A 25551-nucleotide genomic window follows, 5' to 3' on the forward strand; every position below is an offset into this window, starting at 1 on the left:
TCAGGTAGTGCCTGTAACAGACACTCAGCCTTTGTTTAAGTAAAGCAGCAGTGCAGCCCTTCTGTAGATTGATGCCAAGTACAGGAAGGATCTACCTCTTCCTGTTGCCTCCTGGCCCAGGCTCCTGTCCAAATGTATAGACCAACTTCTGAGAAACACAACCATTATTTTGTCAGTTAACAGGTACCATGTCTAGCTGCAGCAATGTTGGATACTGTGGAGAGATGCAGAATGAAGACACACAGGGATTATAGGGGGACTGTGAAGCTGGCAGCAGTGAGGACAGCTAGCGGATGATGGTAAAGGTCCCTTCATTGAGCCCTGGGGCCAACCTGGCTCCAGGTTGAATATCAGAAATGTATTTCTTTCTGAAGCGGCAGGTGGAGCAAGGACTACTCCTGCTTTTAGGTGGTGGCTGCATCTCCAGGACAGCTGATGTCACTGCCGTTGGTCCCTGCCCTCCGCTCGAGCTGGGACTCAGTCCCAAGGGTTGTTCTTAGAGCAGCTTTTCCCCACCGTGACCTTCATTTTCTCTGCTACTATTTCCCTTGTGGAATCCCCTTTTCTATCCCAACCACCTCCCACTTTAGAGAGAGAATCTAGATATTTTTCTAGAGGTTTCACCAACATTATTGGTGGTGGTAACTGCAGGTGCCTGTTCCTCTGTAATTCCTTAAGTTGGGAATTGTCTGTTTAAAATATTCACCATCTTACCTTTCTTTCTATTTGTTCTCTGCGCCCAGGATTTAATAGTCTTCTCCCTAGGATGTTTCAATAAATGGTTCTTTACATCAATTAGGACAATTTCATAAATAAGTTTAAGAAGTGCCATGCCCTCTGCTGTTTTGCTTTGTAATGAAATTTAAGGAATATAAAGATGGAATTGACATGAATGATTTGTGTATTCAGTGTAGTTGGTATTTTGAGTTTCTGTCTTAAACTGTTTTTATCCACTCTTATTAGAATAGACCACCCATAGGTTTTTAAAAAAATATATAAAATATGTTGAAAATTTAGTTTAGCTCTTAACTTTCATGTATCATCCAATAAAATGATTATATTACCAAAAACACTCATTGTGATTTGTTCCTGCATATATTTGTCATACTAAAATGGTTAAACTATCTCTTTGTAACATAAAACAAACAGTACATATTACTATAAGGAACAGATTATAGGATATAACAGTCTATATATGCAAATCCTTCAAGTATAACATTAAATGCATATTAATTAATCTAATACTGAATTTGACTTGTGTGTTATCCCTGCTTAAGAGAAAATTAACACACAAACCTGTCTTTCAGGCAGTGACAGAGAAGAATTTTGAAACAAAAGATTTTCGAGCCTCTCTAGAAAATGGTGTTCTGCTGTGTGAGTAAGTATTTAAAGTATTTAAAAAATAATTCAAAAGCAAAGATGTGTGTGTGTGTGTGTGTGTGTGTGTGTGAGAGTGATGAGGTGTTTGGCTTCTCCCATGGCCACCGTAGTTACAGATGTGTGTTCTTGGTCACCGGTGAGATTTGATCCCCGCAAATTGATACCTCACAGTACGAGACAGTAGGAAGAAGGGGTTATCAGTCTCTGTATCTAAAGACAGCACTGGTAAAATATATATTATTTTTAATTAGTAAACAAGAAAGATTCTATTGCATGGTGGACCAGTAGGGGGTGGGTGATTGAGAAGGAAGCCTTATGACATTTTACCATCGATCTCCTAGTCTGAATATTCTAATGGGTAGAATTGCCTGATTTAGAAGTTAATACACAAAATCTTTGCTTCATCAATAAATCATGATGATTGGAGTGGTAGATTTTTCTTTTCAGCTTTAAGTGGAGTCATTACATTACCAAAATCAGTTTGAGTTATGGACTATTCATTCAATGAAGATACCATTGAGAACAACACCCCAGACTTCGCTTACAAAGAAGTAAAATAGGCTAGTACCATGATTGATGGTATAAGGCCTACATTGTATGTGTAGTGTAATATCTTGCTCCCCAATGGATGCATAGTACAGTTAGCCAAGTATGTGACCTTTGGGAATAAGGGAGAGGCAGGCCTGTGAGGCATAAGGATGAAATCCTGGGTGAAGGTACAGGTTGCAGAAGCGAGCAAATAAATTCTTAGAATGTACTTGATACTCACCCACATTTTTGAAAGCACTTAACTATTTCAATCTAGACACTTATCGCCCAAGTGTTTGTGCTATCTGTCCACATGCAGGCAGTGAGAGTGTATGCACTAGTACTTAGAGATTTTGATTATCCTTTTGAAGGAGTTGTTTGCAACAAAAGGTCTGGAGTCAAAGGGCCTAGGTTAGATTTCTCACTCCATTACTTTTGGACCTTTGAATAAGTGACTTCACATCTTTGAACATTTGACCAAGTGACTTAACATTTGAGCTTTATTTTCTCATCTGTAAAGTGGAGATCAAGGTACCTGATGTGCCTAATTCACAGAGTTGCTGAGTTCAACAATATATATTTTAAGGTTTTTATAAACTATCAAACTTTGTATATGTACAAGTTGTTGCTAGACGATGGGCATGTAAATAACAGTCTCTATCTTGTCAGCCCTGTTGGCAGGCGTTCAAACTTCTTTGTGTTAGGGTGATATTATTAATTTGTTCCATATGAAGTTGCTGATATTTAACCATTTGTGACCTACAGTAGTGTCAATTTCATGTGGTTTCACCTAATGTATAGGTGACATGTATAGGACAGACATGTGAATAAGGGCCAGGAATAAAGTTTAAAGTGTGTTTCTTGTGATCTTCCAATGTTACATTCATTGGAACGTGAATAATGTTTCAGTTAGTTTGACAATGAGTCAAATAGTGTTTAAACTAATTTAAACCATGTAGCCCAACTGGTCACTAAAGGGAAGTTATTTTATATTAATCTGAAAACTGTATGATTTAAATGTATTCTAGTAATGTTTAGAAGATGGAGGGTAAACAATACCTGTTAAAAAGAGCTGTGTGACCTGCAAACTACTTTAGTTGTTATTTAAATGTTTGCAATTAAAAAAAAAAGCCATCAACCGTACACCCCACAAGTCTGAATAGGAACTGGGTGGGTTTGTGCCTATAAGGAAGTGTGTCTATGAAGCACGGAATCTTTCTAGATTTATAAAAGCATATATCTCAAATATATGATCTTTTCAAAGAAGTAACTTTGTAGGTTATATATTTCCAGTAATGAACTATTGCCCATAATATTTTAGGGGTCCCACTTTTGGGGCATTGACCCCACAAATAGGTCATTAAACATGTTTGATAGTGACACCCAGGTTTTCACTTAAAATGCACCTTATGCACCAGCCTGGGCTCCGAATGATTAGAAGTGATTTCCAAAAGCTATACCAAGCCTGAAAAGATCAGCGTAGTGTGACTAGGGAGGATATTCAGAGTTGATGAAAAACTATTGTGAGCATAGGCAGTACACGTTAGAAGAAATATGTAATTTCTACCTTAATGGCAATAGCAAACATTTGGATGAATGTTTAGAGATATATTCGTTTTTTAAAAAGTCATTTTAATTCTCAGACCTCCAAAGCTCATTCTAATACTGTTTTCTAATTGGAATAACACCAGTTTGGAGTTTTGTGCATTGCCACATAAGTCTCATCAATCTCTTAGTACCCAGTATTCTTTAAATTAACGTTTCCCAAAAGTAGCTTAAGTAAATCTGAAGCCATGGTAATCAGCAATTGTAATTTACTGTGGGACACCAAAGTACTGCGTAATATTTTTATTAAAAAATGTTTCTGTAAATTGTGAATCACATTGTTGATAGCCACTGGTTAATGACGACACATTCATCTAAAAGCTGTGGTGTTAACGAATAAAAAGTCCAGATAACTATATTTAGTATGAAACCTGTAACTGAGGAAAGCCTGGCTGGTTGCACTCTGAAATGATTAAGCAGGCACTGCTGTTTGTGGCTACATCTACCTGCGTTATATATAATGCCTGAGAGGAAAACAAAGTCAGCTGTTCAGAGGTCTGGTATTACAAGCCCTGACTTTTTAATTAATGGTAAATATAGTAAGCTATCTGTCTTTGAGGATATTTTACCCACTAGAGATCCCAAGTTTTAGCTGAAATATGATTAGGATATTTTTAAAACCTGAATTCATTTTCGTACAGGAAAAGGCTGACTTCTGTCTGGCTCACTGCCAGAATCATATTTCTTGTGACATACAAGTTCTGCTTGTTGCCTGTTAGAAACCTCTAGGCATTCTCCTTCATTACCACCATTAAATAGTTTTCTTAATATTTAATCCAGTAATCTCAGCAGTTTTAAAAAAATCCATTAGTAGTACTCTTTTCTTTTGAACTGGTGTTCTGAAATATCAAAGTCAAAAGTTCGAATAGCTTATTATAGCTTTCACCCAATTGGAAGTGTACTGACATTTCAGATAGTCTAAAGTGGGGATAAACCATGCACTGTGGTTTCAGACAGGATATACATTTGAGTAATGAGGATAGTTATGTGTGTTCACTGCCTTTTAATCTGATAGACTATTGAAGTTAGTATCTTCATATTAGTCATTTTGGTGTCGTTTAGTTTGACTGTGGCATCTAGTGAGTTGGGGGATAAAGAATACTCCCTTGATGAAAGTCTATGACTGTAGTCTCTCTTGGTTTTACTAAACAGTAAGATGGGAACACTGTCTGATATTTTTGCTTTTCTAATTAATAAAAGGGTTGCAAGTGTTTATAAGGTAATTTTAGCTCCTTGTTATAATGTGCTATGAATTTTATTAGTAGTGTTCATTAATCTGTCTTTCTTCAGTATTTCTTAGTGCTCGTGTAGACTGCCTTATTATGTATATTTTAAAAATATAAAAGATGTATCACTTGATCAATGTCCATGATCTCGTTTTGCTCTGGGTTCTAGCAGAATTATTCCTCTTTTCTAAACATATTCGGTTGAGACATAAACAGGTAATGATATCAGTAATTTCCCAGTTACTCATCTTATGATGACAATCTTGGAAATATTCAAATAAAAACACTCTTTTTTTTTTTTTTTTCTCTCTGATGAAGAAGATTTACTTGACGATAGTCTCATTGGGTGTGTCACTGGTTAGTCAGTCTGTACCTCCCATCCCTGGAATGATCCCAAGTCTCTGCCACAGTCAGCCATGCATCAGAAGTTTATGCCTTTTTGAACACATGACTCACAGTAAGAACACTCTTCCTGGCCAAGCGCCACGGCTCACTCCTGTAATCCCTGAACTTTGGGAGGCCAAGGCGGGCGGATCACGAGGTCAGGAGATTGAGACCATCCTGGCTAACACGGTGAAACCCCGTCTCTACTAAACATACAAAAAATTAGCCGGGCGTGGTGGCAGGCGCCTGTAGTCCCAGCTACTCAGGAGGCTGAGGCTGGAGAATGGCGTGAACCTGGGAGGTGGAGCTTGCAGTGAGCCAAAATTGTACCACTGCACTCCAGCCTGGATGACAGCAAGACTCTGTCTCTAACAAACAAACAAACAAAACAAAACTCTAACTGTCACCAAGTCTTCTTTTCCCTTTCTTATAGCTTGGAAAGACAGGAGCAAGATATTCACTCCTATCGGTGTTTCTATTTGTATCAGCCATGTGACCACAACACTATCTGCCAAAAAATACTGTAATAGTTTATTAAAGATATATAGATATACATATTCAATAGAAAAATATATTTTTTTTATCTTTACAAATACTACTGTTTGCTGTGGGACACTCAGATGATCATTTTAAATCATTGGGTAAGATAGAGAACTTTGTCACTTTGTCATTCCAGCCAAGAGAGCTCTATCTTTTTTGTTGGAGTTGGAGATCTCCACCCATACGTGGAGTGCCAGTGACATGGGTAGGCCCCCTGGGGCTTCCATGCAGTGCTCCATGGGAAGCCCAGAGGCTTTCATGTAGTGGGAAAGGCTTTTATTCTTAGAGGTGTTTCTGGTTTTGAATTTCCTGAGGAGGACAGTTGCTTACATACAGCGTTCCAGCATGCCAACACTATTTATTGACCCTGATCTGTTTTTAAAGCTTTTGAAATTTAGTGAAAACTGTTTTTCTTCATTTTCAAGTAATATAAGCTTTGAAGTTTCCATGTTACATGATAGCCCAGCAATAGGCAAACAATGGTGCAAGGGTTCAAGTTCATAAAAATGAATGTAAAAATTTTAATCTGTTTTCACTTAATGGCAGTATTTTATGGTTGGCATTTACATGCCTTCTTTTTAAGCATCATGGTTCATTTCACCTGTGATGTAATATCTATATCTAGCAAAAACATGATTTTTTGTTTCAAAGAAAGAGTATATCAAGATGAAAGTCAGCTTGGCAAACATCAACTTAAAAATTCACTTCAGTTATGGGAGACACACTCTAAGGACTCATTTGAAGTTTTGCAGAAGTTTTTTAATATTTGGCCTCAAAGTTGAGGGTTGAAATCCCAGAGGGAGACTGATAATATCACTCTCATTTACCTGAGGGATTGAGAGGAATTTAGTAACGTTACTTCATAGTTAAATAGTACAGGAAGCCAGATCCCCCCGTTAGATTCCTTTTGCTTTCTGTTGTTTTTGTTTTGAAGACTTTTTAAACGAACAGTTTTGAGTTCACAGAAAAACTGAGTGAAAGGTACAGAAAGATCCCATATTCTCCATGACCCCACTCATGCACAGCCTCCCCCATTATCAACATCCCCCATCAGAGGGGTACATTGGTTACAAATGATGGACCTGCATTGACACATCATCATCACCCAGAGTCTATCGTTTACCTTACAGTTCATTCTAGGTGTTGTACGTTCTGTGGTTTTGGACAAATGTAGAATGACATGTACCCATCATTGTAGTATCATCCAGAATTGTTTCACTGCTGTTGAAATCCTCGGTGCTCCTCCTGTTCTTCCCTCCCTTACCTGTAACCCCTGGCAACCACTGATCTTTACTGTCTTTATGGTTTTGCCTTTTCCAGAATGTCACATAGTTGGAATCATACAGTGCGTAGCCTTTTCAGATTGGCTTCTTTAACTGAGTAATATGCTCTTTCTTCCATATCTTTTTATGGTTTGATAGCTCATGTCTCTCTCTCTCTCTTTTTTTTTTTTTTTTTTTTGAGATGAAGTCTCGCTCTTGTCCCCCAGGCTGGAGTGCAATGGTGCGATCTCCGCTGTCCACAACCTCCGCCTCCCGGGTTCAAGTGATTCTCCTGCCTCAGCCTCTCGAGTAGCTGGGACTACAGGCAGGCACCACCACCCCCAGCTAATTTTTGTATTTTTAGTAGAGACGGGGTTTCACCATGTTGGCCAGGCTGGTCTCAAAATCCTGACCTCAAGTGATCTGCCCGCCTCAGCCTCCCAAAGTGCTGGGATTACAGGCGTGAACCACGGCACCCGGCCACCTTATGTCTTTTCTGTGCTGAATAGCATTCTGCTGTCTGGCGGTTCCACGGTTTGTTTATTCATTCATCAAATGAAGGCCATCTTGGTTGCTTCCCAGTTTTGACAATTATGAATAAAACTGCTATAAACATCCATGATGTTTGGCCCTGTGTCCCATCCAAATCTCATGTCAAATTGTAATTCCCACTGTTGGGGGAGGGACCTGGTGGGAGGTGATTAGATCATGGGGGCGGGTTTCCCCCATGCTGTTCTTGTGATAGTGAGTGAGTTCTCTCCAGACCTGATGTTTTAAAAGTAGGTGGCACTTCCCCCTTCACTTGTTGTCTCTCTTTCTCTGCCACAGTAAGACCCGCTTGCTTCCCCTTTGCCTTTGCCATGACTGTAAATTTCCTGAGGCCTCCCAGTCATGCCTCCTGTTAAGCCTGTGGAATTGTGAGTTAATTAAGCCTATTTTCTTCATAAATTATCTAGTCTCAAGTAGTTCTTAATAGCAGTGTGAGAATGGACTAATACAATCCGTGTGCAATTTTTTGTGTAAATGTAAATTTTTTAGCTCCTTTTGGTAAATACCAAGGAACATGATTGCAGCATCATATGGTAAGAGTATATTTAGTTTTGTAAGAAACTGCCAGAGTCTTTCAAAATCTCTGTACCATTTTGCATTTCTACCAGCAGAGAATGAGAGTTTTTGTTGTTCCACGTCCTTGTCAGCATTTGGTGTTGTCCGTGTTCTGAATTTTGACCATTCTAATAAATGTGTAGTGGTATCTCGTTGTTTTAATTTGCTGTTAACATATGATGTGGAGCATCTTTTCATGTGCTTGTCATCTGCGTGTCTTCATTAGTGAGGTGTCTGTTAAGGTCTTTGGCCCATTTTTTAATCAGATTTTCTTATTGTTGACTTTTTAAGAGTTCCTTGTATATTTTAGATAAGAGTCCCTTTTCAGATATGTCTCTTACAAATATTTTCTCTCAGTCTGTGGCTTGTCTTTTTATTCCCTTGACAGTGTCTTTCACAAAGCAGATATTTTTAATTTTAATGAAGTCCAGTGTGTCAATTCTTTCTTTTATGAATTGTGCTTTTTGTGTCATATCTAAAAAGTCACTGTCAAACCTAAAGTCTCTAGACTTCCCCCTGTCTTTTCTTCTAGGAGTTTTAATAGCTTTTGGTTCTATATTTATGTCTGTGATCCACTTTGAGTTCATTGTTGTGAAGGGTGTAAGGTCTGTGTCTAGACGCCATTTGCCTTTGATGTGACATTGGGAAATTTTCTACTACTCAGTGAAATCCATTAGTGCTGTAATTATTGAGGGTCTCAGAATAAGAGGTATCTGCCCTGAGACTACTCAAGCTTTGCTAGACTTACTTCAGGATGCTTCAAGCAGAATGGTGAGGCTATATGATAAAGTTCCATCATAAGAAAGTGATGACATAAATATTGGTACTGACATTGCGGTTCCACACACTTTCCCATCTTAGCATTTACTGTTAACTTTTATTGTGTATTGTAGGTAATTCAGCAGTATTCAAAATTACTACCATAGAAATTCTAGGAATTAAACATATCAATTTTACTAGTAATCTTTGAAAAGATTAGAGTGATCATAAATATTTATATTGAATGCTTTTAGACTTTTAAATTATATATGCTGGTTATTTTACCCATGGAAATATGATTACTTATTTTAAAATATTGCAGCTTATGAATTTAAATAAAAGTTAATAAAATTTTAGTAAGGCATTTACTTAATTAAGATAACCAGTCCAAGTTAATATATCTGATAGTTCACTCTTTTGATCAATGTTGACAATAAGTGGAGAATATCAAGGTTTGACTTCTCTGGAAACAAAAAAATACTAGGGAGGGGTGTTGTTGGTAAAAGCAAAAAATTTCTAGCATTTGAAAGCAGAGGTAAAATGTTTAAAAATTTCTTTATAAAGAAGATATTTTGAATGATTTGTTTCGTATTTCACAGAAATATTTCTGCATTAAAAACTGGGCAGTGGATTTTAGTAAATATTTGTAAAGCACCTATGAAATGCCAGGTTTTTTTGCTAAGTGCTAGGCGATGCTGTTTGGAAAGGGAGAGGGTTGTCTGTGCCTCTAGCAGCTGGACTGTCTGATTGCTCTGCTGCCGATCCCAGCACATTGCCATATTTAGTGCACATTAAAATGCTTAATAAGCACAATTTGTGTTTAGAGGAAAAGCAAGCAAATGCATTAATACCATATAGTGGATAAAACAAAAATCATTGTTTAAGATAGGCACATAGACCAATAGAACAAAATAGAGAACCCAGAAATAAAACCAAGTGCTTACAGCCAACTCCTCTTCCACAAAGCAAACAAAAACATAAAGTGGGGAAAGGACACCCTATTCAACAAATGGTGCTGGGACAATTGGAAGCCACATGTAGAAGAATGAAACTGGATCCTCATCTCTCACCTTATACAAAAGTCAACCCAAGATGGATCAAATACTTAAATCTAAGACCTGAGACCATAAAGATTCTGGAAGATAACATTGAAAAAACCCTTCTAGACATTGGCTCAGGCAAAGACTTCATTACCAAGAACCCAAAAGCAAATCCAACAAAGATAAATAGATGGGACTTAATTAAATTAAAAAAAAAACTTCTGCACAGCAAAAGAAATAATCAGCAGAGTAAACAGACAACCTACAGAGTGGGAGAAAATCTTCACAATCTATACATCTGACAAAGGACTGATATCTATAATCTACAAGGAGCTCAAACAAGTCAGCAAGAAAATAATAGTCCCATCAAGAGTGGGCTAAGGACATAAATAGACAGTTCTCAAAAGAAGATACACAAATGGCTAAAAAGCATACAGAAAAATAAGGCAACATCACTAATAATCAGGGAAATGCAAATCAAAACCACAAAGTAATGCCACCTCACTCCTGCAAGAGTGACCATAATCAAAAAATAAAAAAAGAATTGTTGTGGATGCAGTGAAAAGGGAACAGTTTTACACTGCTGGTGGGAATGTAAACTAGTACAGCCACTATGGAAAACAGTGTGGAGATTCCTTAAAGAACTAAAAGTAGATCTACCATTACTAGGTATCTACCAGAGGAAAATAAGTCATTATATGAAAAAGATATTTGCACACCCATGTTTGTAGTAGCACAATTTGCAATTACAAGAATATGGAACCAGCCCAAATGCCCATCAATCAATGAGTGGATAAAGAAAACGTGGTGTATATATACATATACCTTGGAATACTACTCAGCCATAAAAAGGAACAAAATGGCATTTGCAGCAACCTGGACGGAATGGGAGACCATTATTCTAAGTGAAGTAACTCAGGAACGAAAAACTAAACATCATATGTTCTCACTCATAAGTGGGAGCTAAACTATGAGGATGCAAAGGCATAAGAATGATACATTGGACTTTGGGGACTTGGGGGAAAGAGTGGGGAGTGATGAGGGATGAAAGACTGCTTGCATACAGTGTACACTCCTCAAGTAATGGGTGCACCAAAATCTTAGAAATCACTACTGAAGAATTTATTCATGTAACTAAACACCACCTGTTCCCCCAAAATCTGCCAAAATAAAAGACATTGCTCTTCAATTTGTGAACAACATGTAATACTTTTAGTATATCTTCAAAAATTTAGTTACTAATAGAAGTTTGATAATGTGAGCATATATATTTAAAAAATGCACGTGACAGAAAGATATTAGAAATATGTATGCGTGAATGACTAATAAAATAATTCGCAGGTTAAAAAGTTCATTCAGTGTATTGATATGTTGTTCCATGTCATCTTCCTTGTTCATTGTGAAAATCTTTGGAAATAGGAGCTCAAAAGGTGTCCATAAATTTTGTACCTCAACTGAAAACTTTCTGATAAAGCGAAAAATGAGATTGGGCATTTAGAACTAGTTTCTGGACACTATTAGAAACAGAGCATCAAATTCTAGTTCTCACTAAAGCTTTTATAACTGAGCCAGACATTATATTGAGCTTTATGTACAGTTTTCTGAATTTCCTCTCCGAGTTATGATTAAAGTGGGTTATATTCACTGACAAAGCTTTTGAACAGAGCCAGCTCTCTATTATCTGTCGTCGTGCAACTCCTTTGAAGGGAGTGGACAGTTTGTTTGAGGGTGAGGGAGGGGAGTGAGAAGGAAAGGGAGGAGGCAACTTGAGAGATGTCTTAGTCTGCTTGGGCTGCTGCTACATCAAGATACCATAAATTAGGTAGTTTATAAACAATAGAAATCTGTTTATCACAGTTCTGGAGGCTGGGAAGTCTAAGATCAAGACACCGGCATATTTGGCATATAGTGAGGACCTGCTTCCTTCATAGACAGACTTCTCACTGTAACCTCTTGTGGTGGAAGGGGCAAGGCAACTTTCAGGAGCCTCTTTTATGAGGGACCTAATCCCACTCATGAGGGTTCTGCTCTTATGACCTAATCACCTCCCAGGGGCTCCACCTCCTAATACTGTTACTTTCAGGGTTAGGATTTCAAGGTATGAGTTTTGGGAGGAATGCAAACATTCAGATCCTAGCAAGGGATGAGCTGAGGGAGAAGGAGAGAAATTGCTGGCCTTACCTGTGAATGCTCTGACTTGGGAGGTGTCAGATTACTAGGTGCTTCCTTCTGGTTTTAATCCTACCAAAAGAGCAAGCCCTCTCATGCACTAACCAAGCACATAACCAGGTTTAGGCTCTGGCCTAAGGAAAGGCTTGGAGGAAGAGAGCGATAATTCAAGCTAGGGCTAGAGGGATGGAACAAGGGGATGCAGGCTGATACAACGGCTCCTTGAATGATTCTAGGTCCTAGTACATAGAGGTATCTGGAAGGTTATGTTATCTGAATCTTGAATAGAATCAGTTACCTGAAGCCAGTGTTACCTTAGGAATTCCGTATGTGTGATTGAAGAACGCTTGTTAGGCAAAGAAGTTCTATTTGTAGAAGAGAGTATTTCCATAGATGACTCCTGTTTTTGATTTGACATAAGGCTATGCCCCATTCCTCTAGGCAGACTTAAATTTCACAGAAATTTACATTTTATGAGACCCATTGTTTTCCTCCTTAGAAGAAATACTCTAAAAGGTTGTCCTTTAATTGTATGTGAAAATAATTTTTGATGATTCAAAATTTAATTGGGTGTTCAGCATTTGCCAAGACTCTATGTGTCTTTTCTCCATCTTGTAGTCCTTAGAATTGTCACTGCTAACAAAAGAAAACAGCATTTTCTTTTAGTGACTCAACTTTTTAGAGGCTAGTTTGTGTGTTATTCAGAGTATTGTTTTTTCCCTCAGTTTATTTCCGTGTTTGCACATGTACTTGAAGGTTTAGGGTGGAAAAGGAATGCTAATCCATTGTGTGTCTGTCACTTCTAAGTAATAGCTTTGAACCTTCTGATGAGGGAAGTGTTAATTAACTCATTATTGGGAGACATCGTTTATCTTTTCTATTCCCTTTACCTGGATCTCTTACTCCCCTTGGCTGACCCAATTGAGAGTAGGTTGTGCTATTATTAATTTCAGAAACAGTGTTTTTTAAAATGTACTTTCTCTTATGAAACCTGTAATGTAAAAATGATATGTGATATAAACAGGTAAGCTGAATGACCTGGCCAAAGTCACCAGTGACTCAAATAGGTGGAGTAGAAATTTATGACACTCTTCCTCCTGCCAGACTTTCCTGACATTTTATATGTTTCCTCAGCTCATAATGGCCTCAATTTATGTCATTTAAAGATCAAATTTCAAAATACAAGTTACTGTAAGAAAGTCAGTGCCGAGCTAGTGGTCACAAACTGCAAATAATTTCTTGATTTATACTTTCCAGAATTATGTTCCTATTCCATAATGCTGCAGTTACTAGTTCTTCTATGCATTGCAAGAATGCCACCAGTAACAGAAATATAGAAATACTGTTAATAAGGAACAACTAGGAGAATTAATTTGCAATTGTTATTTCTTATAAACTTACTCAATTCATTTCTGACTTCTCAGCTAGTGATTAAGAAAAAGATCATGTGGACATGAAGGGAGAAAGCTTTGCTTTCTACTTGGCTTTCTGTGTACAAATCAGAAATTAGGTATCATGGAATAATTGTTCTAGGAAATTGAGTTGGGAGAATGGTATTATTAGCTATATTAACTAACTTGTCTAATCTTTGTGTGTAGAAACCATGAAAACAGAAAAACATCTTTTGTTCACAAAATGAGATCTTCATAGCCACTGTTTTGTAATTTTGAATCCTGTTGAACAACATTCTGTAGGTTATTAAATCAAGACTTTTGTCTTTTTTTATTTTCAGCAAACTCAAGTGTATATGTAAGTCTTTGGAATGTTGAAGGAGTGACATTCCACAGGTTTCAGATTTTTTTTTTTTTTTTGCTGCCCATTTTGCTAAGGAGACCAGTCAATTAAGAATGTTTCATGATTTCTTCTTTATTTGCTTTCTGTTTGGAGCTCTGTTACAGAATAAAGAATTATTTCTTGTGTATGGGTTTTTGAATAGGAAAATCAGTTTCAAGATACTGTTCTCTGACAGTGATTAACGATTAATTAACCAAGGTAACATTAATAGAAAAGCATTTTTATAGTGTTAAATTTCTACACGATCTGGCAGAGTGTCAGTGAACTAAATCAATAAAAAAGAGTTCATAATAATCTAGATTTAGAAGCAAAATTGTACCAAGTTTCAGTTGTCAAAACTGAGTTTCTTTTTTATAGAGTATGGAGACATAGATATCTTTGCCGTGTCTTTCATGTTAACTTAAACTGATTCTGTTTAATCTAAAATACTAGATTCTGAGGTAACTTAGTTAATTTGGGGGAGTTCTGGTGCATTGAATTTAATGTTTGCCCAGTCATTCTGCTGTGGTAATAAAGCAATCAATTATGGACTTGAATGAGTTACCAATAAAAGCTAGTTGACTATTTGTATGAGTCCACCTCACCTTTTAAATGTGGCAAAATAATATGATTTTGAAGATACCTTTAAAAATGATCAGTTTGGGAAAAACAATCAATGAAAACTATTAGTAGAAAATAGTATTCTTTGGGTGAAGTGAGATAAATTATAATGAAGAGATTCTTTAACTGGCACTTGAAACAGAACCAAATATTACTTTTCTTTAATGTGAAACTAGCTCTTTGAAGGATGGTTTTGGATATGTAAGTGGGTCTGTGTCCACACATAAAGGATATAGACTACGGAGGTCCGCTCACCGTTGTGTGTGGTGCCCCTCTTTGTCTCTAGACTTGATGTCTTGGTTATTTACTTTCTTATGGGCTATTGGCTCTGTATAACACATTGAGGGGAGGGAATAGTGATATATGTGATTTTTGAGAATGCTAAAAAAACTGATATTGGCATCTTTTAATTGCATCTGTATTTGTTTACTTTCAGTTTGATTAATAAGCTTAAACCTGGCGTCATTAAGAAGATCAATAGACTGTCTACACCAATAGCAGGATTGGTAAGTAGTAAATTACCTTCACAACTAAATTTATTGGTCTTTGAAATGTAAAGAGGTGGCATTGGCAGGTTTTTGTATCTGCAATTACCATTGAAATTAGGTTATGGTTTTTTTGTTGAAGCAAAGTGTGTTTGGTGATGTCTTCCTTTTATCTGTAGTTCCTTTCTGTTTCCCTTTTGCCTGGAGGCTTTTATTTTATTTTTTAATTGTTTGTTTTGATTTTTGTGCCTTCAAACTTCATATATTTACATTCTTGGCTTATTTCTTCCACAAATTGCATTTGCTCAGGGTCACCTTCTTCTGAAGCTCAGCCCTATGTGAGCTGTTTGCTGGCTACCACAATGGTGGCTCAGACTGCGAGATGTTCACCAGTTGTCATGTTTCTGCCACGTGATGCTTGTGCATTGCCCTCAGCCAGCACATAGACCCTAAGTGCATTTCCAAAATAGTCAAGGCCTGCTAGCTCTGTTACTTTATGTAATAGGTTTCCCACCAAAGTCCTGTGTGAGGTTGCACAAGTCTCTGTCTTCTTCTTTGCCACAGTAATATTACCCATAAAATGAGCGTGATGGTTCTGTAGATTCTTTCTAGCTTTCAAATCAGGATTTTGTGTATAAAATATACCCCACACTGTCCCAAGGTAGCTACTCAGATGGGGTAAGACATTTCAGAGGACAATAATAGTGTGGGGCTCTGCCTGTGGAAATAATTTACAATCAAATACAAATGATGGATAATTTTTAAAATGTTAGAAATCCTTAAAAATCAACGCAATAATAGAAGTAAGTTAAATCAACTTCAGAGCACTCTGAAGTTTAAGATAGCTAATAATTGGAACGTAAACACAAACCTTACTATTTTTAGACTATTCATGCTGTTTATAATGCATTCAGGAAATTTCTGTTTGACCATTCATGTGTTTACAGATGTTAAAGGCATGAGTAATTAAAGTTAGCAATACCAACATTTCTGGATTTGCAGAAGTTACAAAAATGTCATTAAATTCTTGATAGGGGTGTTGGTTGCAGAGTGTTCCTCAGAAAATATCTGTCTAGGAGAGAAGGAATGAAAAATTGTTAATAATTTTATTTCAAAATAAAATATACATAAAATTCCCAGAGCAGCTGGGCTCAAATATTAATTCCTTCCTACCTACCAAGTTTCCTATATTCTATATCTATCATTAATAGGCAGCTGACCTAATAATTTTATTGATTTCAAATTTGATTAGGTTAAAAATATTATGTGTATATATGTGTGTGTGTGTGTATATATGTATATACATACACATAGAGCTGTACAATTTAAATATTTCTACCCAACTTTTATCCTGTACTTTTCTAAAAACATTCTCATGCCATGACTCTATTTGTCCCACCCCACTTACCCCCTCTTCAGGAGGAGAGGGGAGGTTTGTAGGACCCTGGAGCTTGTGAGCCCTTTCCAAAAATGGGACAACACCTAAGATTGGTGGGTTCTGTGTGTCTATGTACACATACACACACACACACACACACACACACACAATTTTCTACTGGTAATACAGTGAGTCAGAAGAGGTTTGTTATTTAAGGAATAAAATGAAAAAAATTTAGTTTTTGAAGTCTTTTTAAAACTTTTTTTGAGATGGAGTCTTACTCTGTCGCTAAGCTGGAGTGCAGTAGGGCGATCTCGGCTCCTTGAAAACTCCGCCTTCTGGGTGCAAGCAATTCCCCTGCGTCAGCCTCCCAAGTAGCTGGGACTACAGGCTCATGCCACCACGCCCAGCTAATTTTTTTAAAATTTTTTTTTTCATTAATCTTTTGCATTTTTTAGTCACTATTTTATTTAGTTATGCTCTGATCTTTATTACTTCTTTTCTTTTTTTTTTTTCATTATACTTTAAGTTCTAGGGTACATGTGCACAACGTGCAGGTTTGTTACATATGTATACATGTGCCGTGTTGGTGTGCTGCACCCATTAACTCGTCATTGACATTAGGTATATCTCCTAATGCTATCGCTCACCACCACCCCTCCCCACAATAGGACCCGGTGTGTGATGCTCCCCTTCCTGTGTCCAAGTGATCTCATTGTTCACTTCCCACCTATGAGTGAGAACATGAGGTATTTGGTTTTCTGTTCTTGTGATAGTTTGCTGAGAATGTTGGTTTCCAGCTGCATCCATGTCCCTACAAAGGACACGAATTCATCCTTTTTTATGGCTGCATAGTATTCCATGGTGTATATGTGCCACATTTTCTTAATCCAGTCTGTCACTGATGGACATTTGGGTTGATTCCAAGTCTTTGCTATTGTGAATAGTGCCGCAGTAAACATACGTGTGCATGTGTCTTTATAGCAGAATGACTTATAATCCTTTGGGTATATCCCCAGTAATGGGATGACTGGGTCAAATGGTATTTCTAGTTCTAGATCCTTGAGGAATCGCCACACTGTTTTCCACAATGGTCGAACTAGTTTACAGTCCCACCAACAGTGTAAAAGTGTTCCTATTTCTCCACATCCTCTCCAGCACCTGTTGTTTCCTGATTTTTTAATGATTGCCATTCTAAGTGGTGTGAGATGGTATCTCATTGTGATTTTGATTTGCATTTCTCTGATGGCGAGTGATGATGAGCATTTTTTCATGTGTCTGTTGGCTGTATGAATATCTTCTTTTGAGAAATGTCTGTTCATATCCTTTGCCCACTTTTTGATGGGGTTGTTTGGGTTTTTTTTCTCGTAAATTTGATTGAGTTCTTTATAGGTTCTGGATATTAGCCCTTTGTCAGATGAGTAGATTGCAAAAATTTTCTCCCATTCTGTAGGTTGCCTGTTCACTCTGATGGTAGTTTCTTTTGCTGTGCAGAAGCTCTTTAGTTTAATGAGATCCCATTTGTCAATTCTGACTTTCGTTGCCATTGCTTTTGGTGTTTTAGACATGAAGTCCTTGCCCATGCCTATGTCCTGAATGGTATTACCTAGGTTTTTTTTCCTAGGGTTTTTATGGTTTTAGGTCTAACATTTAAGTCTCTAATCCATCATGAATTAATTTTCGTATAAGGAGTAAGGAAAGGATCCAGTTTCAGCTTTCTACTTATGGCTAGCCAATTTTCCCAGCACCATTTATTAAATAGGGAATCCTTTCCCCATTTCTTGTTTCTCTCAGGTTTGTCAAAGATCAGATGGCTGTAGATGTGTGGTATTATTTCTGAGGACTCTGTTCTGTTCCATTGGTCTATATCTCTGTTTTGGTACCAGTACCATGCTGTTTTGGTTACTGTAGCCTTGTAGTATAGTTTGAAGTCAGGTAGCGTGATGCCTCCAGCTTTGTTCTTTTGACTTAGGATTGTCTTGGCAATGCGGGCTCTTTTTTGGTTCCATATGAACTTTAAAGCAGTTTTTTCCAATTCTGTGAAGAAACTCATTGGTAGCTTGATGGGGATGGCATTGAATCTATAAATAACCTTGGGCAGTATGGCCATTTTCACAATATTGATTCTTCCTATCCATGAGCATGGTATGTTCTTCCATTTGTTTGTGTTCTCTTTTATTTCACTGAGCAGTGGTTTGTAGTTCTCCTTGAAGAGGTGCTTTACTAATCCATTGTAAGTTGGATTCCTAGGTATTTTATTCTCTTCGAAGCAATTGTGAATGGGAGTTCATTCATGATTTGGCTCTCTGTTTGTCTGTTACTGGTGTATAAGAATGCTTGTGATTTTTGCACATTGATTTTGTATCCTGAGACTTTGCTCAAGTTGCTTTTTTTTTTTTTTTAAGTAGAGACGGGGTTTCACCACATTGGACTGGATGGTCTCTATCTCCTGACCTTGGGATTTGCCCGCCCCGGCCTCCCAAAGTGCTGGAATTACAGGCGTGAGCCACTGCACTTTCTAGGAGGAAATATTCAGTTAAATAAAACAAATAAGCTTTATATAAAAATGACTTATAAAATATCTTATTTTTATATAATATACTTTTAATAGTAAGTTTCAATAGTATTGAAAATATTTTTTCAAATGGTTTTAATTAAATAGCTTATTGCTTTAATTTAAAATTGTCATTTCTTGGATCAATTACATGCATTTTAAAGCAAATTAGACTTTGATCTCAAACACCCTTCATATTTGGAATGCTCGAATTGTAGTGGTTTGTTGTTGTTGGCCAGTGGAGGTTTTATTCAATTTTCTGATTGTATGATTACATGAAAGCACAAGTGTATTTTATTTTTAAATTCAAGGATCTCTCCAAGTGTTTCTATTTCAAGCACCAGAAATTCTATCTAGTTTGGATTTTATATTTAGAAGTTAAAGTGGACTGTATTTCTGGTGTATCAAATAGGAATATTTTTCGAATACAGGACACTGAGCATTTTCGATTGGCTGTAGGAGCATAAAAGTGACCACAGCTGCAGAACTGGGCTAAGCCCAATTGGTTTGAAGTTGTCATCATGCCTCACTTGACTCCTTCTGATGCCTGTTTGTCAGGATGGTTATAGTAAAACTTTTCAAAGCCTTAATTCCAAGTATGAATTAGGGCTCCAGCAGATGCCTGGGAAAGGTTGTTATGAGGACTAAATATACAGGTAGTCTGACATGCAGACAGTCAAAGAATGTTCATTTTTAAAATAAATAATTGAGTGCTTACTAAGTTGAAGATTTTTCTAGTTTATAGGTGTGTATCAAAGGAACAATGAAGTCCCAAACCATGACCTCAAAGAGTTTACATTCTAGTTAAAGAGGGGAGACAAGGCAAATAAATTAGCAAACAAGCAAGAAAGCACCACATAATAAATGTGCCACAGAGCATTACAGTGGACTGTGACATTTGTTGCATGTCCATGAGCAGTTGTAGGGGAACTATGAAGGCTGACCTCTAGGGATTCCTTGAGGAGGAGGATGTTAGAAGACTTCGTTGACACTTCCAGAAGAATAAATAATCTGAGCCAGACTTGTCAAACTAGCCATTTTTGTGTTCACAGCATCTAGTATAGTGACTGATACATATAGGAGATCAAAGATTTTTTAAAGAAATGAATGAACAAGATTTCCATTGTGAAAAATAAAAGATTCTAGATCTAGGTCTTTGATGGGGTAGTGCTATAGGTTGAATTGTGCCTCCCACCCGAAAAATAAATATGTTGAAGTCCTAAACCCCAGTACCTTAGAATGTGACCTTATTTGGGAATAGAGTTGTTGGAGATGATATAACTAGTTATAATGAGCTCATACTGGGGTAAGGAGGACCCCTAATCTAATATGACTGGTGTCCTTCTAAAAGGATGGCCTGTGAAGACACAGACACACAGGAAGAATGCCATATAAAGATAGGATTGGAGTGATGCATCTACAAGCCAGAGAACACCTACGATTGCTGGCCAATCATAGATTTCATAGGGAGCGTGGCTTTGCTAACACCTTAATTTTGGACTTCTAGCATCCAGAACTGCAAGATAAAAAATCTTTGTTATTTTAAGCCACCTGGTTTTTTGGTACTTTTTACCAAAATGAACAAAGTACCAAATACAGCTCTAGGAAATTAGTACAGATAGGTATATGTTTTAGTTAATACCTTTTTTAAAAAAACAAAACCTTTTACTTTGAAATAAATAAAGATTCACAGAAAACTGCAAAAACCAGTAAAAAAGATCCTCTGTACCCTTCACCCAGTTTTCCCCATTTCCAGCAGAATTTCTTTGGTGTCCCTTAGTTGAGGTTCTCAAAGAGGAATCTGAATGGATTCCTTTTCTTTGAAGGCTACAAATATCCCAGGTCACTGGCCAGCCTGTGGATGAATTCCATAAGAAGATAGTCGTCTTGGCCAAATGAACTGTGGTCAGGAGTGTTGGGTTTTTTTGGTTCATTCAGTTCAGGTTGAGGTGGGTACTGTGAAGGAGGTTTGTGTAAGGTAGATACACCAAGGCAGTTCAAATATAGTAAAAATTTCTGTGTAAGGGTTTTAGCTGAGTCGTTATGGTGTTCCACATCCCATCTTCCATTACTCCTTTCTTACACCCTTTGCTGTAGGTATGCTTTTCATCCAAGTAACCTCAGCTACCATGTGTATTTAGCTTTGGGGTCAGGGCAATGGATTTACCTTTTGCATGTGGACCTGTGGGAAAACCACAGAAGATATCCCTTGAGCAATGGCAGTACAGAGAGAGATGTTTAGATGGTTTAGAAATATATTGAATGCTTTGCTTGAAACATTCATGTAATTATTTTTTCTTTGGGAGGACAGTAGCCACGTTTTCCTAGATTTTTTCTTATAGAGATAGGGCTTTTCTCAGTTGGCTGAGTTTAATTTTATAAAGAAATACATGTTCTCTATCTCTTCTTTCTGTTCTTCACAAAGCCATGTTTTAAAATCTGACCCAAGAGTTTGAGCCTTCCAAAAAATTTGCTGGTGTTAAATGTGGGTATGTTCAAATCACTGAAACTCAAAACCAAAATTTCATTTGGGATTTTTTTTTAAAAATGCAATCTCAAAACAAAAAACCCAATCTCAAAACAAAACCTTAAAAAACAGGTGAGATATCCTGATGGTAAAAAGAGCTATTGAACCAGAATAATGTTTACCATCTGATATGTTAGTGTGCACGAAATATAGAATGTGTAGAAACATCAGGGAAGTCATTAACCCCAAGACCTATAGTCAGCTGGACCCCTCATGATTTATTTGCATTTAGCTAAAGCAAGGTTTCTCAACCTTGGCACTGTTGATACTTTGGCCAAATAATTCTTTGTCGTGGAGGTCTGTCGTGTGCATACTGGAATGTTGAGCAGCATCCCTGGCCTCTGCTCACTAGATGCCATTCCCCCATTTGTGACAGTTAAAAATATCTCTTGACATTGCCAGTGACTCCCATGGGATAAAATAATCCCTGATTGAGAACCACTGAGCTAAAGAATTAAGAAATTAAGCACTGCCCTTTACACAGGCTCTTTGGCTGGCTGACTTTAGATTTGATTACCTACTCATGCTTTCCATTTTAATTTCCCTTTGAAAAGCAAAGATATACCAGAAAATTTTGTTTGAATCATTCCTTTGAATGTCTGTCAATCAGTGTGCTCAGTGGGAAAATCCTTAGTATATTCACATTTGCATAAAAAAATATGTGCTGAATTGAGCATCGTTCAGATTACTTTCAGGAGTAGAAGGTGTAAGGCAGAGGTTGGGAAGATTGTCTCCTCATTCAGGAGTGCTGTAGAAAGCAGGAAATGGGCAATGATGCCAGCTAGCTTAAGATGTTGGATGTGTCTGTTTCCCTTGACTTCATAATGGCAAGGGAAATAAGAAATAAAAGGCAAGTCTATGCATCCCTTCTTACTGCTATTTTCTGGAAGGTTTTTAATGGCTAATATTCTTGTACATTGTTCATGTGAAATTACTTCTGACTCTTTCATCTTTACTCTACTACACACTTCCCCTCACTCTCCCATGGCAAAATATCGTGACCTGCTCTATGTGGAGGTCACTGCTGACACATCAGGTTGTTCCTTTCCAGCTGCAATAGAAAATTCACCTGAGGAATCTGCTGTACAATTTAAATATTTCTACCCAAGTTTTGTCAAGGCAGGAGGATTGCTTGAGCCCAGCAGTTCGAGGGTACAATGAGCTATGATTGAGTCACTGCGCTCCAACCTGGCTGACAGAGTGAGACCTCATCTCTTTCAATAAATAAAGTAAATTAAAAAAGCAAAACACTGATAGAAGCAACAACATGGGAAGAGACAGGAAGGTGGTATTCTAGAGCTAGTTTAAAAAAACCACTTAAAGTTAAGATCATTAGTGCCTATTTTCTCTTCTGGAATTTTATTGCTGAGTTTGTAGATTTGTTTGAGGAGAGTATCTACCTAGAAAATTTTTGTAGATTTGTTTGAGGAGAGTATCTACCTAGAAAATTTAAGAAAGGCTTCCACTGGGTGAATTCTGTGTGACTCCCTCATCCTTGCCTGCTTACTTGCCTAGTCACTAACAGCAGCATTGGTACAGAGCTGATTCTGGCTGTCATGACCTCCATCATCAGATGGATGTAAACAGCCTCTGCAGCTTAAGGAGGGTGTGGAGGGGCAACACTGAAGTCCCCTCCTATAGCATGGGTCTGGCACAACTTCTGCCTCAAGTCTACTTTTGTTTTTTGGTATATTAGATAAATATTGAAGTCTGTATATTTCTGTAAATTATCATGCTCTTTAACTTTTATTTATTTTTCACCTATCAGTATATTGGAGCAATTTTATACCTATTGCATCAGACCTTGGTGTTTCATTGAGTTAAAAGATACTTGATTTTAAACTTTTTCTTTCATTTCCTAATAGAGACAGTAAATGTTAAAGGATATCAATAAACTTGATTAAAACTGCTAAATTGTGGTCTCTTTATCAAAACTATATTGAATAAATAGTTTTATTTCAAAGGGAGGGTAAGCCACTGTCACAAGTTCTGACATAATGCCTCAAACACTAACATTTAAATGTTCTTATTTTACCACTTTGTCAATCTCATCAATTTCCTTAAAAACAAAACACCAATAACAAAAACATGGAGTATTTTTTTCTTGTAAATAAAGACATGGGAGACTACTACAGTATTACCATCATCAATGTATTATTCTACCTCTGTAAGATTTTGTAGCATGAAACTTAGCCATTTACTAAGAATAAGGTCAGTTTACACATTGGAAATGATGTTTTCAAAAGGAAACTTCTGGCCAGTGTCCTTGATGAACATCGATGCAAAAATCCTCAACAAAACACTGGCAAACTGAATCCAGCAGCACATAAAATAGCTTATCTACCATGATCAAGTAGGCTTTATTGCTGGGATGCAAGGTTCGTTCAACATATGCAAATCAATAAATGTAATTCATCACATAAACAGAACCAAAGGCAAAAACCCACATGATTATCTCAATAGATGCGGAAAAGTCTTTTGATAAAATTCCACCTCCCTTCATGTTAAAACTCTCCATAAACTAGGTAGAGAAGGAATATACCTCAAAATAATAAGAGCCATCTGTGCCAAACCCAGAGATGACATACTGAATGGGCAAAAGCTGAAAGCATTGCCCTTGAAGATTGATACAAGACCAGGATACCCTCTCTTACTACTCCTACTCAACATAGTATTGGAAGTCTTGGCCAGAGCAATCAGTCAAGAGAAATAAGTGCCATCCAAATAGAAAGAGAGGAAGTCAAACTACCCTTGTTTGCAGATGACTTGATTTTATAACTAGAAGACTGCATAGTCTCGGCCCCAAAGCTCCTTAAGCTGTTAAACAACTTCAGCTAAGTTTCAAGATACAAAATCAATGTACAAAAATCTAGCATTCCTATACATTAACTACAGTCATGCCTGGAGCCAAGTTAGGAATGCCGTCCCATTCACAATTGCCACCAAAAGAATAAAATACGTAGGAATACAGCTAACCAGGGAAGTGAAAGATCTGTACAATGAGAACTACAAAACTGCTTAGAGAAATCAGAGAGAAATCAGAGATGACACAAATAAGCAGAAAAATATTTCATGTTCATGAATTAGAATCAAAATCATTAATATAGCCACACTGCCCAAAGCAAATTATAGATTCAATGCTATTCCTGTCAAACTACCAATGACATTCTTCACAGAACTGGAAAAATATTTTTAATGTGAAACCAAAAAAGCCTGAATAGCTAGGGTAATTCTAAGCAAAAAGAACAAAACTGGAGGCCTCATACTACCTGACTTCAAACTATACTACGGGGCAACAGTAGCCAAAACAGCATGTTACTGGTACAAAAACAGACACATAGACCAATGGAACAGAATAGAGGGCTCAGAAATAAGGCTGCACACCTACAACCATCTGATCTTTGACAAAGCTGACAAAAACAAACAATGAGGAAAGGACTTCCTATTCAATAAATAGTGCTGGTATAACTGGCTAGCCATACACAGAAGATTGAAAGTGAAACATTTCCTTGTACCATATACAAAAATTAACTTGAGATGGATTAAAGACTTAAATGTAAAACCACAAACTATAAAAACCATGAAAGACAACCTAGGCAATAACATTCTGGACATAGGCATAAGCAAAAACTTCATGACAAAGACGCCAAAAGCAATCGCAACAAAAGCAAAAATTGACAAATGGGATGTAATCAACCTAAAGAACTTCTGCACAGCAAAAGGAACTGTTAACAGAGTAAACAGACAAGCTACAGAATGGGAGAAAATTTTTGCAAACTGTATCTGACAAAGGTCTAATATTCAGCATCCATAGGAACTTAAATGTACGAGAAAAAACAACCTCACTAAAAAGTGTGCAAAGGACACGAGCAGATACTTTTCAAAAGAAGACATATCTGCAACCAATAGGCATATGAAAAAAAGCTCAACATCACTAATCATTAGAGAAATGCAAATCAAAACCACAATGAGAGATCATTGCACAACAGTCAGAATGGCTATTACTAAAAAGTCAAAAAATAACAGGTGCTGGTGAGGTTGTGGAGAAAAATGAACTGTTGGTGGGAGTGTAAATTAGTTCAACCACTGTGGGAAGCTGTGTGGTGTTTACTCAAAGAGCTAAAAATAGAACTACCATTTGACCCAGAAATCCTGTTACTGGGTATATACCCAAATCATTCTATCATAAAGACACATGCACATTTATGTTCATTGC

The 25551-nt window shown here is 37.2% G+C and overlaps 1 protein-coding gene across 28 annotated transcripts in view; it reads left to right on the top strand.

The window, feature by feature from the left end:
- LMO7 (LIM domain 7) overlaps positions 1-25551 on the top strand; it is a 218602-nt gene that overhangs the window by 74683 nt on the left and 118368 nt on the right. For all 28 annotated transcript variants that reach the window (XM_015439347.3, XM_015439351.3, XM_015439352.3 and 25 more), the window contains exons 2-3: positions 1308-1378; positions 14828-14897. In XM_015439347.3, the coding sequence (XP_015294833.3) occupies positions 1308-1378; positions 14828-14897 (141 nt within the window). The remainder of the gene's footprint in view (positions 1-1307; positions 1379-14827; positions 14898-25551) is intronic.

Source organism: Macaca fascicularis, chromosome 17 (assembly GCF_037993035.2).
Source record: "Macaca fascicularis isolate 582-1 chromosome 17, T2T-MFA8v1.1".
Lineage (NCBI taxonomy): Eukaryota > Metazoa > Chordata > Mammalia > Primates > Cercopithecidae > Macaca > Macaca fascicularis.